Source organism: Crocodylus porosus, unplaced genomic scaffold (genome assembly GCF_001723895.1).
Source record: "Crocodylus porosus isolate Cpor-Errol unplaced genomic scaffold, CroPor_comp1, whole genome shotgun sequence".
NCBI lineage: Eukaryota > Metazoa > Chordata > Crocodylia > Crocodylidae > Crocodylus > Crocodylus porosus.
The window spans coordinates 43,197,830-43,213,343 of record NW_017728909.1 but is presented as its reverse complement, the minus strand read 5'-3'; the positions used below and the strand labels follow the sequence as shown (position 1 = coordinate 43,213,343).

The 15,514-nt window shown below is 41.5% G+C and overlaps 1 protein-coding gene across 2 annotated transcripts in view; it reads left to right on the top strand.

Moving 5' to 3' along the window:
* The window catches only part of TRIM23 (tripartite motif containing 23), a 30,321-nt gene that overhangs the window by 3,006 nt on the left and 11,801 nt on the right, over nucleotides 1–15,514 (top strand). The window contains exons 3-6 of one of the 2 annotated variants that reach the window (XM_019532146.1): nucleotides 6,767–6,888; nucleotides 12,269–12,547; nucleotides 13,183–13,365; nucleotides 14,678–14,893. In XM_019532146.1, the coding sequence (XP_019387691.1) occupies nucleotides 6,767–6,888; nucleotides 12,269–12,547; nucleotides 13,183–13,365; nucleotides 14,678–14,893 (800 nt within the window). Of the gene's footprint in view, nucleotides 1–6,766; nucleotides 6,906–12,268; nucleotides 12,548–13,182; nucleotides 13,366–14,677; nucleotides 14,894–15,514 lie in introns of those variants that run through there. The other variant, XM_019532147.1, reaches the window with a different exon arrangement.

Below are 15,514 nucleotides of genomic sequence, written 5' to 3'. Positions count from 1 at the left end.
CACTAGCTGCATCAGAAGTAGTGGCTCACCTTTGAAAATAGCTCCACTGAAGTTGCTTGCTGCTTCAAAAGGTTTTCAATACCTGTTGTAGGTGATCCTACCATTTTTCCTTCCCCACTCTCATCTCAGGTTTGGAAAACTGGTAGAATACTTCACTGGATGGAAAAGCGTTAAGGTTTCCTTTGAAGGGTGTTGGCCCTGGAAAAAACTGTTCTTTCTGGGGGGGAGGGAAGGTTATTTTCCTTTCCAGCTCCCATTTAACATAATATGTAGATCTTGAGATGGTAGTGGGAAAGATGCCATTGTACCGGCTCAGGGTATCCTGGCTTTCCCCTCTCTTCATTAGTGCCTATGAGGCATGGCTGCAGTTGGGCCATTCTGTTAGGGCTGCTTGTGCCAGTGTCTGCCTGTAGGTGTCCTTTCATTACCACCAGAGCAGAGGTGACATCAGGCAGAAATTATATTGCCATCACCTGGATGTGTCCCATCTGTAAATGCAGATCTCTTGACACATCATAAAATGCATTTGCCTTCATATTGTTTCTATTTTGCCTTTGGTACTGTTTGATCACTTGGGTACAACTTTAGAATTTTGTGAGATGAAAATGCTGACTTAATCGGTGTATTCTCTCTAATATGTCCTTTAAAGAGGAAAAGTGAAATATGTCTAAGAATTATTTATAGGTTGGAATTTTTAACATTGTTCATGAATTTAGTTTGCATGGAAGTGACAGATATTGTTGGCTGGTTCAAATTTCTTTCCATGGCTCTGCCACTTTATCTCATTCCTGACCACATTCTCTTTGCTATTCATGTCTTATGTCTCCTCTTAGGGTGACAGCCAAATTGTATAGTGGTTTTGTAATGTGTACAAACATCCTAATTAGGCACAGAGATGAGCTCACTTAACTATTTTTCATTTGTGACCTAAGCAGAATTTGAAATGAAGTCTACAACGATTAAAGTGGACTATTTACATACCTCATCCCTTTAGTCTCTTGAGTGTTTTTTTTTGTAATATAAAACAGGCAGCTGATCAGGTGCATCAAAGGTATGTACTTCTAGTGCAGACTTATTAATGAGAAAGGAAGTAATACTTCTTGACAGATAATTTTATGGTGTTATTTGCAATGTATATAATTGACTACTATGGAGATGTGCTTTCTGTAGCGTATGTTTCTATCCTCAACTTAAATTTGAGCAGATTAAAAAGAATCAAGAAACTTGGTATTGGAAACTTTGTTCTATTTTTTGTAGATATACCTTGCTTATGTTGACTTTGCATAATGGATTATGCATTACCTTGCATTATGTAAATAGAGCAATAAAATTTGCCGGTAGAATTAGGTCTTTTGCATTGCAACTGTTTTTGCTAGATCCCAGCATATAAAATAATGGCATGTACTAAGAAACATAGTTGCCACAACTTTCTTTCCCTGAAAAGTTTAAATGTATGATAACATAGAAATGCAAGAAGTCTGTGTGCATTTTTGTAAAGAGGTTACCCCTCTGCCCTCAATCATCTTAAGAAAATCTGAGCACCTGGAGAACTGATAAGGTGCTAAACTGAGAAGGGACAGGATTTCTATTCAGACAAGAGAGGTAGGAGCATAAACAGCTTAAAATCCTCTGAAGGAAAAAGTACTTCAGAATTGAACATCCCAACCCTTCTACTTAAGGGCTTTGAATACTCTCAGTATAGATCTATAGCAGTTGATCTTTCATTGTGCCTCTTAAGTGTTGCTCATCCCTATGCACTCTATCATTAGTTGTTCTCTTTAATATCCATCAGTTGGAACTGCAATTATTTGCAATATGAGATATAAATATAAGTAGGAATTAAATTGAGCAATTGCAAGTGTGAAAGCATTAAACTTGCAGTGTAATGCAAATACACAAGCTATACAAATGATTATGTCCCTTTCCCAGGCTGCTCTAATTGCTGCAGAAAAGACCTGTTTTATCTTTCTGCTCTTTATCTGGGTATTAACATGGCCAGAAAACATGGATCTACCTTTAGTTCTGGCAGGGGTGTGTGCCTCATTTAGAAAAACTATTTCCAGACTGAACAGTTTTCACTTTTGAAATCTGTAGGTATATTATACTCTATAATGAATTGGGCAAGATCTTTAAAAAGGAATTTGTAAACCTAGACTTGTTGCTGATGGTGCTAAGTGTACTAGAGAGAGTCTCCAATACAAAAAAATGATAGCTGTTAGACTGGCTGTCTATATCTGATAGCTAGGGTCCTAGTCTAGATGTCATCAGTCAGGAGTTGATGAATTTAGGGCCCTCATTAAGTACATTTTTATAACATGGAGCTGAGTTGTTCTCAACTTCTTAGACTCAAGGAACTTCTCCATAGACTCAAGGCACCCCTTGGAAAATATCAGCTTAGTTTTCACTTGTTTTTTGACTGCAGAAAAATAATGGAGCATTTTTCCTATTGCTAAGAGCTTGGAAAGACCACAACAAGTCAGAATGTTTTTAACACTGTGGATTACTATTTGAAATCTCCAGGTTTATCATTTGAATCATATTTGCACATCTAACAGTGCTAACATTGTGTGGAATCCCATGCCACCCTCAAAACAATCTCTGGTTGAGAATCACTGATGCAGTTGTAGATAGGGGGTTTGGAGAACTTGCTTTTAATTTTCCATGGCTGCCACCATTCAGTTAATAAATATGTAAATAATATCTATATAAAAACAGTAATATCCAACTGTTTCTCACATTCACTGCTCATTTAAATAATAATTACTCATATAAGCGTGTGTGTGTGTGTGTGTGTGTATATATATGCGGTTACTCATATATTTCATTTGATTTTTCTCTTAGCTTAGCACTTATAACAGGATGACAGGCAGGTTTTTCATGGCTCCTGGGAAATGAACATACAGCCCCAAGAAAAACAAGATACTGTACTTCTATATTGTGGGGAGAATGTTTGGTTGCTATTGCTGCTATTGTTGCTAGTATCTGCTGCTTGTGTCTAGCTATTCCTTTTGGAGAGTACCTGCAGTGAGAGTTCCAGTACAACCTGCTTAGTTTCATGGGAACAGGAAAAGTCCTCTGCCTCAGCTGCAGCACAGCTCCACACCAGCTAGAAGCTCCACCTGTGCCATGGCTAGAGAACAGGGAGTGGGAAGGGAGGAGAGAAGATGAGTGCTGTGGCACAGGTGCAGGTCTGTTGCCTGGCCCCGGCACAGGTGCAGGCAGAACCCCCAAGGTGCTCAGATTTGGTGGGTAATCAGCTATTGTGTCCTATGCCTGCCTTGGTCATTGTATAATGATGCTAAATTTGAATAGTCTTCACTTCTATTATAATTGAATCACCTGGGGACTTAAGCTATGAATTGCTGCCCAAGAGACTGACAGTAGTTGTTGTCCATTTCTTCATCTGATCATCCTTGACCTCTGATTCTGTTGAGTCAGCATAAACTCAACCTAAGATTCCAGGAAAGACTGCCTACATGCTCTGAATTTGTCCAGCCAGTACTGATCTCCTGAACTGCCTAGTCCTAATAGCATGCTTGTTGACTTGGCCCAGAAGTGGCAACCAACCCGATGCAGTATATCAGAGGTGACCAGTTTGATGTGTGCCACAGATGGTGCAGGCAACCCCTGTGTGTGTCGCATGGCAGACTAGGGAGGAGGTGCAGAGCTTAGGTGTAGATAAGGTAGGAAGCAGAAAGCAGAGCAGAAGACCAGGCAGAGGAAAGGGGTTGGAGAGGCCCTCAGCAAAGATGAAGGGTTAATTTTGTGGCATGCCTGCCAAAAAGGTTGGCTCCCACTGAAATAGATTACCAGTGGTTCAGAGGACTGATGTTGGACTAATATATTCGGTTCTTGAAAGCTGCATATCTTTCCCTTGCTTCTCTGTATGTGTATTCAACTAAATACTAAAAGGCCATTGTCTCTTTACTGCTTGGTTGCTATTCTTGAAGCTACTCAGTACTTCAGGATCTGAACTGATAGAATCTGTCTTGATAGAAGTCTACATCACAATATTTTGGTCTGTTTCATTTCAAAATCAATTTGAAAATGGCATGGAGATGATGGCAGTTTTGTAGTAAGGGGAACTATGGGAGGTTGTATTTCTTGCAGTATGATATGGAAACTGACCAGACAGAAGCAGGCTTGGAATATGACAGGGTGGATAAAAAATAAATTATTTAAATAAAACGATCAGATTTTTAATTTTAAACCAGACCTTTTTATTTCATTAGATTTTTAATCTTTTTTTTGTTAAGATGCTTTTTATATTAAAAAAACAACAACTCCAACCTATATAAAAATAGTTTTAATTTAAGATAAGTTAAAGATCAAAGATATCACCATGGAATAGGGATTATAACTTCTAATGATATACTATTTGAGACAGTATATTCATGTAACTTTTTTTGGAGAAGTTTTTATAAATGGGTCACAGCAGGCCATGGACTGTACTAGGGGCCCTGTCTTATGGGGCTCCCAGAAGCTCTTCTGTAGATTTGTAAAGATTTAAGAAAACCATTCTATACATCTCTGTGATGCTTAGTTTCTGTTCTCGAACTGTTTATTTGTCTCCAGACATAACATCCTTGTTAACAGCTGTATATGGAGATGTGAGGTAACAGACCCGATTATTACCCACCCAACCAGCCCTGTTGTCTCTCTGGAAGTTTATGTATACGGCGTCAAGCCCTTACTTCTCTAAAAGTGCAGAGTTTCAAGAAGTTAAATGAATAGAGGATATCAAACAACAAGAATGCACTTTTTGTAGAAAACAATTAAATCGAGGCTTTCTGGCCAGTGATTTAAATCATAATTTAAAGTGATTAGATATAAATCAAATCCATCCTGGAATATGATATTGTACAACTGTTGATACAGTATAGGACAAAGATGCCTTAGCACTTAACAGCAGCGGAGTGAACACACCCAACTGGAATTGAAAATACTGGTTCAATGACATCAATCCATGTTATATTTTATGGAGCTGTCCATTGTAATTAAGGTGCCAGTCAGCCCAGGTATCTGTTTTTACCAATTGCTGATCATTTTGTAACTTTTTTTTATTCTGAGGACCAGTTTTCAGAATGTTATTTTCCCTCAGTAATGCTAATCATAACAGCATTTAAGACACTTGAAGCAGTGGTGTACTCATTAGATTAAACCTACTTAATGGAAACTTTTGATTCATCAGATCATTAGAACAAAAAAAAATATAGGTCCTCTGACTTTTATGCAGTCACATTTCTCACCTGTTATGCCCATCTGGATTGGAAGAATATTGAAAGAGGTGTTTCTGCGGCACCTTCCCTCCGAACTTGTGAAAGCTTCTGTATATTATTAGGGAGAGAAGTTAAGGACAATGGATTTCTTCCTAAGATTTTTAGGAACCACTATTTGGGTTCCCATCCACAAGTTGGATTCCTCACAAAAAGTGGCTGCAGAGATAATTAATGCAAAAAGATTCAGTCTTTGCTGGATATTGTTGTGTCCTTATACCTGGCCGTAGGACCTTTTCCTGCCAAGTGGTGATGGTGCAGGAGTAGTAGATATGATATGAACTGCAAGTGAAAGGGAACAGTGGAAAAAAAACTGTGGTCATACCCAGTTCACTTTTCCTTTTGGGATCTGCTGTCTGCTGCTGTGACCCAGGATACTGGGTCTATGGCAAGATGGGCCTTTGGTTTGACACGGTAAATGGCAGTTCTTGTGTTGATTCCAGCTCTCCTCCTCAGTGTTTTTGGCCATCTGGGTAGTGTTGCATCCAGGCCCTTGTTTTGTGGATGATGCATTTTATTTCTGGTTTGTCTCTGCTCAGATGTACTCCAGACACTACTAATATCTATATCAGGGCCATCTAACTGGTGACCTACAAAGGGTTTATTTTGCATTCTTCAAGCTTTTACCAGGCTGCCACTCTCCCCACTGCTCCAGCTGTGACACTAGTGGAAGTCTCTGAATCCCTTGCTTCCTCCAGCTTTAGATCCTGCTCCCACTCCCAGGGGTGGTATGGCACAGTTCAGCCTGTGGTACTAAGGGAGCCTGCCTGTCAAGACACCTGCATGGCATGGTGCTGAGGGTGGAGGTGGTGCAGTGGTGGTGCTCTGTGGGGCATGCAGAATGAGACCGCTTAGACCACAGCTGTCCAACTTCTGTCTTGTGTATGAAAGCATGAAGGTCCTCAACATGAATTTCTATTATTTGCCTGTTAATCCAGCAGAAACATTATTGCTATGCTTAGGTTTCATGTGGGCGTGCCACAGGTAGTAAGGGTTGCAGATGGACCAACATTTTCCTGTAAAATGTCTTATTTATAGTGGATCAGAAAAGAATCTTATACCTTATATCTTATCTGTTATACAGATATGTGGAAGTAAAATACAGATTTGAGTTTTCTGAGTTTACCTTTTTTGCTGCAGTATTGTAGGTACTTAATAGCTGGTTTTGCTATAATATTGGAAGTTCTTAAAAATGATCTGGCAAGATCCTATGGTGTGAAAATTTGCATAAACCTTGTCATAGCAGTTGAAGTAAGTTGTTGCTCACAAAAAAACCTATGCATCTCTGATGCGATTAGTCTGAGGTATACCTCTACCTGGCCATTCGCTTGAATAGTACTATACTAAATGCAGCAGGAACAGACATTGCTTTCTAATCTGACTGTTAAGAGTCCCAAATAGTTTGTGGTGGCTTTGGTATTTTGTTTATGGGGAACTCTTTGGCAGGTTTTTTTGTTTCTGTTTTAAATCTAACTGTCTTTCAAAAATAGGAGATTCCGGTGTCTGGGGCTTGAAAAAAAACTTTGCTTTGTTGGAACTGTTGGAGCGACTGCAAAATGGCTCAGCTGGCCAATGTGGGACAACAGAAGAAGCTATTGGCCTGTCTGGCGAGGTATTGATTCAGAAATGGTGTGTGTTACTTCTTGCTTAGCCTGTCTACAGAGAAGAGAATTTCGTTGTTTAACAAAAGCTAAAAGAATTAGTCACTTGGCAAATTCAGAATTGCTACAATAGCTGAATATATGCATTTTAGCTATGCAAAACTCTGAATCGTAGAATCATAGAGAAGTAGGGCTGGAAAGGACCTCCACTGGTTATCTGGTCCAACTCCCTGCTTGAAGCAGAATCATCCTTATTCAAACTATTCTATGCAAATTCATTATCTAACCTGGGGGTGAACAAAATACAGCCAATGGGCCATATCCAGACTGCCAATTGATCCTTTCTGGACCATCAGCCACTTTCAGGAGCCTGAGGAGGGAGTGCTGTGCCCTGAGCTGCTCTGCTTTGCTGCAGCTGGGTTGGACTGCATAGCACACAGGCTCCTCTGCTCCCTGCGTCCATCTTCCACCCAGCTTCCTGTTGGTGCTGTGGCTGCACAGTCTTGGCACCGTGGCTGCTGGCAACCGAGTCCGTGTGGGGTGGGGTGCAGTGCAGTGCAGTGCACCAAGTAACCCTCCCACCCGCTACGATGACCCACTCCTGCCATGGTGCTGAGAAGAGTCTGTGCTGGGTGGGGGGGTGCGGCTTGCCCTGGGGCAGCTGCCTCTGACTTTCTTGGTGTAGTGCAGCAGCAGCTCAGTGTGGCGGGACGACAGGCAGCTGCTCAGCGTGCTGTGTATTGCCCTGTCCTTTGTGGGCCCGGCTGTCGGTGGCTGTGGTGCCAGGGCTGCAATACCAATAGGAAGCTGGAGGGATGGATGTGGAGGAGCATGCACTCTGCAGCCTGGCCTAACTGCAGCAGAGCAAGTGACATGGAGTGCAGATCTCCCTCCATCTCCTGGTGATGGACTGGATAGGATCAGTTGGCATCCTGCCTCTCAACAGCTCCCTGAAACTTGTAAAGTGGCATTCCAGCCCAAATAATTTCCCACACCTGCTCTAACCTCTTAGGAAAGCTACACAGTGGACACCTTTACACAAGACACTGTCAGTGTAGCTTGTCTTTATAGTGATATAGCATCAGTAAGTTTGAACCATGATGCTGAAGCTACTGCTTGGTGGCAGCAAGCTACTGCACAGTAGCTTGTTAATGACCTATGTGCTGCCAGGAGTACGCAGTAATGTCGGTTACTGCGCAGTCATTTAGAACTTACTGAAGCAAGTACTAACTGATTGCCCAGTAACAACTCCTGACACAACACAAGACAACATCCTAACCTACCACAGGTAAAGTAGGGGGACTATGGTGGCCAATGTCCTGGTTCTGTAAACATTGTGTATGTTTACTGAAGAGATCACAGTAAGAGGGCCATGCCCTCTGCTACAGAGGAAGGGAAAAACCCTAGTTGTCCATACCAGTTCTCACCTGGCTAATTTAGCAAACTATTTAAAGTCTTGGTTTTGCACAGTATAAAATACTGAAAACCTAATTTTTCTTATAATTATAGTTTGATATATAAGCAGTTAAGTAGAGGTAAACTGAAAATTCTCTTAACCATATCTTTAGATTTTTTTTTCTAATGTTAAACTCTTGAGGAATTTAGAGATGCTTTTAACAGCTTCTTAAGACACCACCTAAAGGCTGGAAAATTCATCTCTTGCTTTCCCAGTTTTTAGCCTTTTATATTTGGTGAATATCAAGCTTGAGGACTTTCCACCAAAACTGGATGCTCTCATTGCTTAACCTGGACAATGTAGTTCTATAAACTGATAGGATCGTTGGAATGGAGGGCTGGAAAAGACCTCACAAAGTCATTTAGTCCAGTCCCCTGCTCAAGGCAAGATTGTCTCTGAACCATCCCGACCATGTGTCTGTCCAACCTGCTCTTAATGTATGGAGACAAAGATGCCACAACTTTTCTTGGTAGACTGTCCCAATGATTGACCACCTTCCATAGTCAGAAAGTTCCTCCTAATCTCCAACCTAAATTTCTCCTGCTTGAGGCCATTGCCCCTAGTCCTGTCCCCTACAGCCACAGTGAAGAAGCCCGTATCCACCCTCTTTCTAACCATCGTTAAGGTATTTGAAGACGGTTATGAAATCTAGGGGTGCACCGATGATTCTTTGGGCTAATACCAGTGGCTGATTTATTAACAAGGCATATTAACCAATACTGATCTGATTGCAGATATGCATCCCAGCAGCTTGGAGAGCAGCATCTGGCTGGTAAATCTGTTGCGGGGAAGAGACATGGGGGCAGATCGAGGCTCCCGTGGTGAGGGAGAGTGGGGCTGGGGCAGGAGCAGGCGGTGCCCAGGCAGGGTGAGGGATGGAGCTGTGAGCACTGGGTTCTTTCTGGTGTGTGGGTTGGGCCAGGGCTGCACTCAGAGCAGACGGTGGCGGTGCTGTGAGGAGGGCTACAGGGTAGGCTACAGCCACCCCAGAATTTGCCATAGTTCCCCCTTCCAGTGCCGCCGCCTGCCTCAAGCATAGCTCCAATCCAGCTCCACTGCTGAGAAGTGCCTGGCACTGCCCCTGGCCCCACCCTGCAGTGGCAGCCTGCCTTTGTCCTGTGCACAGATCTGGGGGGCACACGGCCCCATGCCTCCTTCAGGGGTGCGTGCAGCAGTGGGAGCTGCCCCCTTTCCTCCCTGCATCCTGTGGATGAGCTGCTTATGGCTCTCTCATGTCATGTCCTGCCCCAGCTGGGTAGGCCCTGCCCCAGCCCCACTCCCTTCCTCACCATGGGGGCCTGTATCTGGCCCCCCAGCAGACTTACCAGCTGCACGCTGCTCTCTAGGCTGCCATGCTGGCTGCATGCATACTGTGGCTGTGCCCACACGCACAACATTTATCGGCGACATTATCAGCTACGTCAGCCAAAAAAAGCCAGTTACCAATAATGTCAATTTTCCTTTTATCGGTGCTGATATGATATGGACCAATCTATCAATGCACCGCTAATAAAATCCCCCCTGCAGTCTTTCCCAGGTTAAATAACCCTAGCTCTTTCAGACTTCCCTCACATTGTCACCCAGGCTCCTGATCAGTTTTGTTGCTCTGCACTGGACCCTTTCCAAACTCCACATCCTTCTTGAAGTGAGGGGACCCAAAACTGGACAGGTGAGGTCTCATCAATGCTAAATAGAGCAGGAGAATCACTTCTCTTGATTTGCAAGCAACAAAAAGGTTAATACAACCTAATATCCTGTTGGCTTTTTTTTGCAACAAGAGCATACTGTTGGCTCATTCAGTTTGATTCACTATAACACCCAGGTCCTTCTCTGCATACTACAGCCTAGCCAGTCATGCCTCAGTCTGTATTTGTGTATGTAGTTATTCCATATCAAGTGCAGGACTTTGCACTTATCCTTGCTGAATGTTATGATTGATTGTGGACCATTTTTCCAGTCTCTCCATGTTATTCTGGATCCTAGCCCTACTCTTTAGTGTCTGCAGTGCCACACTGAGCCAATGATGGCATTGTTGAGCACGGTGATACAGCCATTTTTATATCCACCACACAGTACTTCTGTCTAGACTGTATTTCCTTAACTTGTTAATGAGAATTTTAATGGGAATCAGTGTTAAAAGCCTTTCTGAAGGCAAGGTATATTTATATTCACTGATTTCTTCTCATCTTCAAAGTCTGTCACATTATCATAGAAGGAAATCAGGTTGGCCAGGCACATCTTGCTGTTGATAATTCATGCTGGCTGTTCACCTGGTTCTCCTCTAGGTTCTTCACAACAGATTCCTTGAGGATTCACTTGCTCAGTGATTTCCCTCACTCTCCCCCTCGAAATATCAAGGTCAGGCTGACTGTTCTGTAATTCCCCAGTTTACAGACAGACTCTATATTTGACTTTTTCCAAACACCTGAGACCTCACCCAACCCCCACAAGTTCTCACAGTTTATAGCTCTGAGATGATCTCAGCCAGTTCTTTCAGTCTAGAATGCATTCCAACCAGCCTTGCTGACTTGGAAGACATGTAGCTTCTCTGAGTAATCCCTGATCTGTTCTGATATTACCCTAGGCTGTTTGGCTCCTTCCCTGTCTTTGCTGATATCTGCACTCGTTGTCTAGTAGCTGCCCCTATTTGTGAAGACAGAAGTAAAAAAGATATTGAGTACTTCAGCCTTCTCTGCATCATCTGTAACTAGATTGCCTTCTGGATTCTATAAGGAACCTGTGGTTTCTTTGGTCTTTCTCTACTTTTGAAATAAGTGTAGAATCCCTTTTTATTGCCTCTTATGTTCCTTGCTAGTTGCAACTCAGATCGTGTCTTGGCTGTCCTAATTTTTTTCCTCGTACGCCCAAATACTCTTGCACGCTTTCCAAGTAATATGACTAAGTTTCCACTTCTTCTAGCATACCTTTTTGAGTTTCAACTCATTGAAGAGAGTGCTCTCTAGCTAGGCTGGTCTTTCGTTACGTCCTATTTTTCTGTTGCGTTGGGATAGCTTGTTCCTGTGCCGTTAAGAGAGCCTCCTTAAAGTACAGCCAGCCCTCGTTTTCCTTAAGAGGGCCTTCTTTTCTCCTCAGACTAGTCTCCCACCACTGCTCTGAGTTTGCTTCAAGTTCAGGTTTGTTTCTATTTATTTATTTATTTATTTTCAGTCTGATGTCCTTATTCTGCTGTTTCCTTTTCTTCCTTCCCTTAGGATCTTAAACTATCATTTTATGGCCGCTGGCACCCAAGTTACCTTCACCCTTTACATTCTCAATCAATTCATCACTTCACGAGCAGCCACCCAAGAAGAGCTTTTCCTTCTGGTTGGTCTCTTTACCTCCTGTATCAAAAAGTTATTGTCAGTATGCTCCAAGTATTTGCTGGACTGCTTGTGCATAGCTGTGTTTCTCTCCCAACCGATGTAATGGGAAGTCCCTTATGAGACCTCCATCCTGCTATTTGGAAACTTCTGTCAGTTGTTTGAAGAAGGCCTCATCTATCTCTTTTACCTGGTTTGGCCTAAAGCAACCACCCATGATGACATTTTCTCCCCCCTCCCCCCCAGCTGCTTTCTGCTCTGACCTGTACTCGGGCTTTGAACAGGCCTACCCGTTGATTTGACATTGCTCATATAGGGAAAGGTCTGGGATCTAGCTTTTGCTCTGAACACATGGTTCCCAGCAAAGTCAATTGAACTTACAAGTACTCTATACCCATGAATATGAGGACTTCGGATGCAACTGATAAACATTTAGTTTATCACTTTTGGGGAGAGAATACAAAATTTTAAAACGGCTTTTTATAATAAAGTGAATATTCACCAGTATTTAAGGAATGCCAGATTTTTTAGAATTGGGAAAATGGATAATGTCTCTTCCTTCTCTTCTGTCACTATGATCAAATTTTACACCAGTGGTTTTTTTTTCCGTTTTAGTGCATCATTCGCTGTGATGAAGATGAAGTTCACATTGCATCTGTTTATTGCACTGTCTGTGCTACACACCTATGTGCAGAATGTTCCCAGCTTACCCATTCTACAAAGACACTAGCAAAGCATAGGCGTGTGCCTCTTGCTGATAAACCTCATGAGAAGACCATGTGCTCCCAACATCAAGTGCATGCTATTGAATTTGTCTGTTTAGAAGAAGGTTGTCAGGGCAGTCCCCTTATGTGTTGTGTCTGCAAAGAATATGGAAAGCATCAAGGTCATAAGGTACTGTTGTTACTCATGTGATTTTTAGTAGATCATTCTTTTTTTTTCCATATATTAAAATAAAAAATATACCTAAGAAGGGGAACACAGGAAAACACACCTTAATTGAACATTTTAGCAATGATTTAACTATTTGTTCCTTTTCTTTCACTTTGGATAACTTCTATAGTTAGAAATGCCTTCTATAGTCAGTAATACCATGGAACTATTCCACATCTATGCATTGAGGTGAAACTATACTTCTAATCATGTCTGTCACAAACTTGTATCTTTTTTGTTGCATGAGGCACCAGTTTAAATAGTTATCACCTGTTTGTAATATAGACATTGTAGAACCCCTGTTGAATTAAGTGATGGTCAGCCACCTTTTTTTTGTTAAAGATAGGGGCAGAAGACAAATTCACCATATCCAGATATTTGTAAGATTGCTATATTTCTGTTTCAGTCGCATATGAAAACATAATCCCTGATGGCCATTTGTAAACTTAAACTTTTGAATTGAGCCCAAAGACTTACTTCCCCTACCTTCCTTAAGCCTTTTTACATAATATGGGGGGAAAATCTTGTATGAGGTGGGGTGAGGGTAATGAGAGAGCCAACTAGAGCTGACTTTAGTATGTTACTTTTGATTGTAGCATTCTGTTTTGGAACCAGAAGCAAATCAGATTCGTGCATCCATTTTAGACATGGCACACTGTATAAGAACCTTCACAGAAGAAATTTCAGATTATTCCAGAAAACTAATTGGAATAGTTCAACAAATAGAAGGAGGAGAACAAATAGTTGAAGACGGAGTTGGAATGGCCCATACAGAACACGTATGACATTTCCCCCCCTCCCCCCGCCCCCCCGGCCAAATATGGCATAATTGTTTTGTAGTAATCAAAATCTATTTGGGCATATTTATTTATCTTATACATGTAATGAATGAAGCAAGATCACTTTTTCAAAACATGAATTCTATAGCATTGAATATTTCAATGTGTCTGTCAAGCTCATTTAAGCGTGGTGGTCTCTGCATAAGAGTTCACTAAGAGTGCACTCCTGTAAGATGTTGAGAGCACCTTCAGCTCTGTAAATTCAGTTGGGGGTGCTTACCAACTTGTAAAATTGCAAGGAAGCTGAAGACAGAAATACAAGGAGAACTTGAATGTAGCATTTGATTTTACTGAAGTCAGACCAGACTGTGGGGAAAACTATATGTACAAATTAAGCAGTATTTAAATATTGTGGCATATAGTGTGTCCATGTGTCTTGGGTCCCTGGCACATGTTCATTTAATGGCATGATGGGGTCTGATTTCCTTCCCCCTACCCCCGCCAGTCCCAACAATCATGTCTCCTGCCATGCCATGTGTGTTCCTGCAGATCCAGCTGGGGCCAGTCAGCTGCACACTGCATTTTAAACGTTACAGGATCCAGTGAATCTGAGATCAGGGAGATGCTTCCTGATGTGGAAGGCCCCCCATGAGCCTGACATCTGCTTCCAGGGATTGAGTGGGGGCTCCAGGTCCAGGACCTGGTGCTGTCACCAGCTCAGTCCCTCTTGATTCATTAGGGGGATGGCTGTGTTCTGGACCTTAGGACTGCTCCATGCCAGGCCTCTGCGCTCAGTTGAGTGTTAGGATCTTTCATGGGTCAAACCCAACAGGCCACACATTCAGTTTATGGCCTGATAGAAATGAACCACAAAAATGTTGCATGTTATTTGTGGAATACCTTTGTGGCTTGTTTGCTATATTATCATGCCTTAAATTGGCTGTAATGTAACATGGTCACTATTTATGACACAATTCATACCTTAATCATGCCCTAAATGCAGTGTGTGCCAGGGCCTTTTTTTTCTTATTGTGGTATATTTTTCTAATTATTTATCCCAGTTATTTTATATTATGTATATATGTAATAAACTATTTTTTATTGGAATGACCAGTGCTAGGGTCCTGGTTTTGGGAGCTGATATAAACTGTCACCAAAACTGGGCCTATTAAGATCCAAATCTGCTAGCCATCTTAGTTTTAAAATTAAGCCTAGGAATGTAGCGTAATATAAAGAATTGTATTCTTTTGACCTGCTTACTTTTTTAATTAACACATCAATATCTTTTTTTTTTTTTCCTTTACACTGTAAGGTCCCAGGCACTGCAGAGAACGCTCGCTCATGTGTCCGGGCCTATTTTTCTGACCTTCATGAAACCCTCTGTCGTCAGGAGGAAATGGCTCTCAGTGTAGTTGATGCACATGTGCGAGAAAAATTGATTTGGCTTAGACAACAGCAAGAAGATATGACTATCCTGTTGTCACAGGTTTCAACTGCTTGTCTTCACTGTGAAAAGACTTTACAGCAGGTAAGTGGGTAAGTGAAGTGTAATATGAAGCAGTTGTATTGTTGGATCTGTAAAAGAAACTTAGCCTAAAGATTGTCAGATTGGGTGGCCTTGTATTCTTGTTTCCTTTATTATGTTAGAATTGCATGGCTATAAAATGTGTTTGGAAATGCCATAGTGGTTACTGGTAAGGTTAATATGAAGATACATGTAGGTAATGAATACTATAAATATAGGCTGTAGTTAAGAAGATTTTACAGATAGTATTGCTAATATAAATGCTTGAACTTAAAGTAAGGGGAAGAGTTTAAGGTGTGCAATATAACCATTTGGAGTAGTCCTAAATATAGCCCTAAACAAGGAAGTGACCAAAAAAAGAGTGGAAGAGAGAGAAGTGAAACTTATTCATGATAAGTAAAGAACTCAAAATAAAATAGCATACGTAGCATTTCGTTTTTGTTTCTAAAACTTTCAAAACTATTAATGGTATATGTTGTGTTCTAAATAAAGTATATATTTATTTTTAAACCTTTCTAATTTGCTCAGGTCCTTCAGTTGTTAAATGTTGGCTTTAGTCAGAGTTCTTTTTCAACACTGACATTTTTCATTATCTAAATTTCCCTGATTTTAGGAGTTGGATAG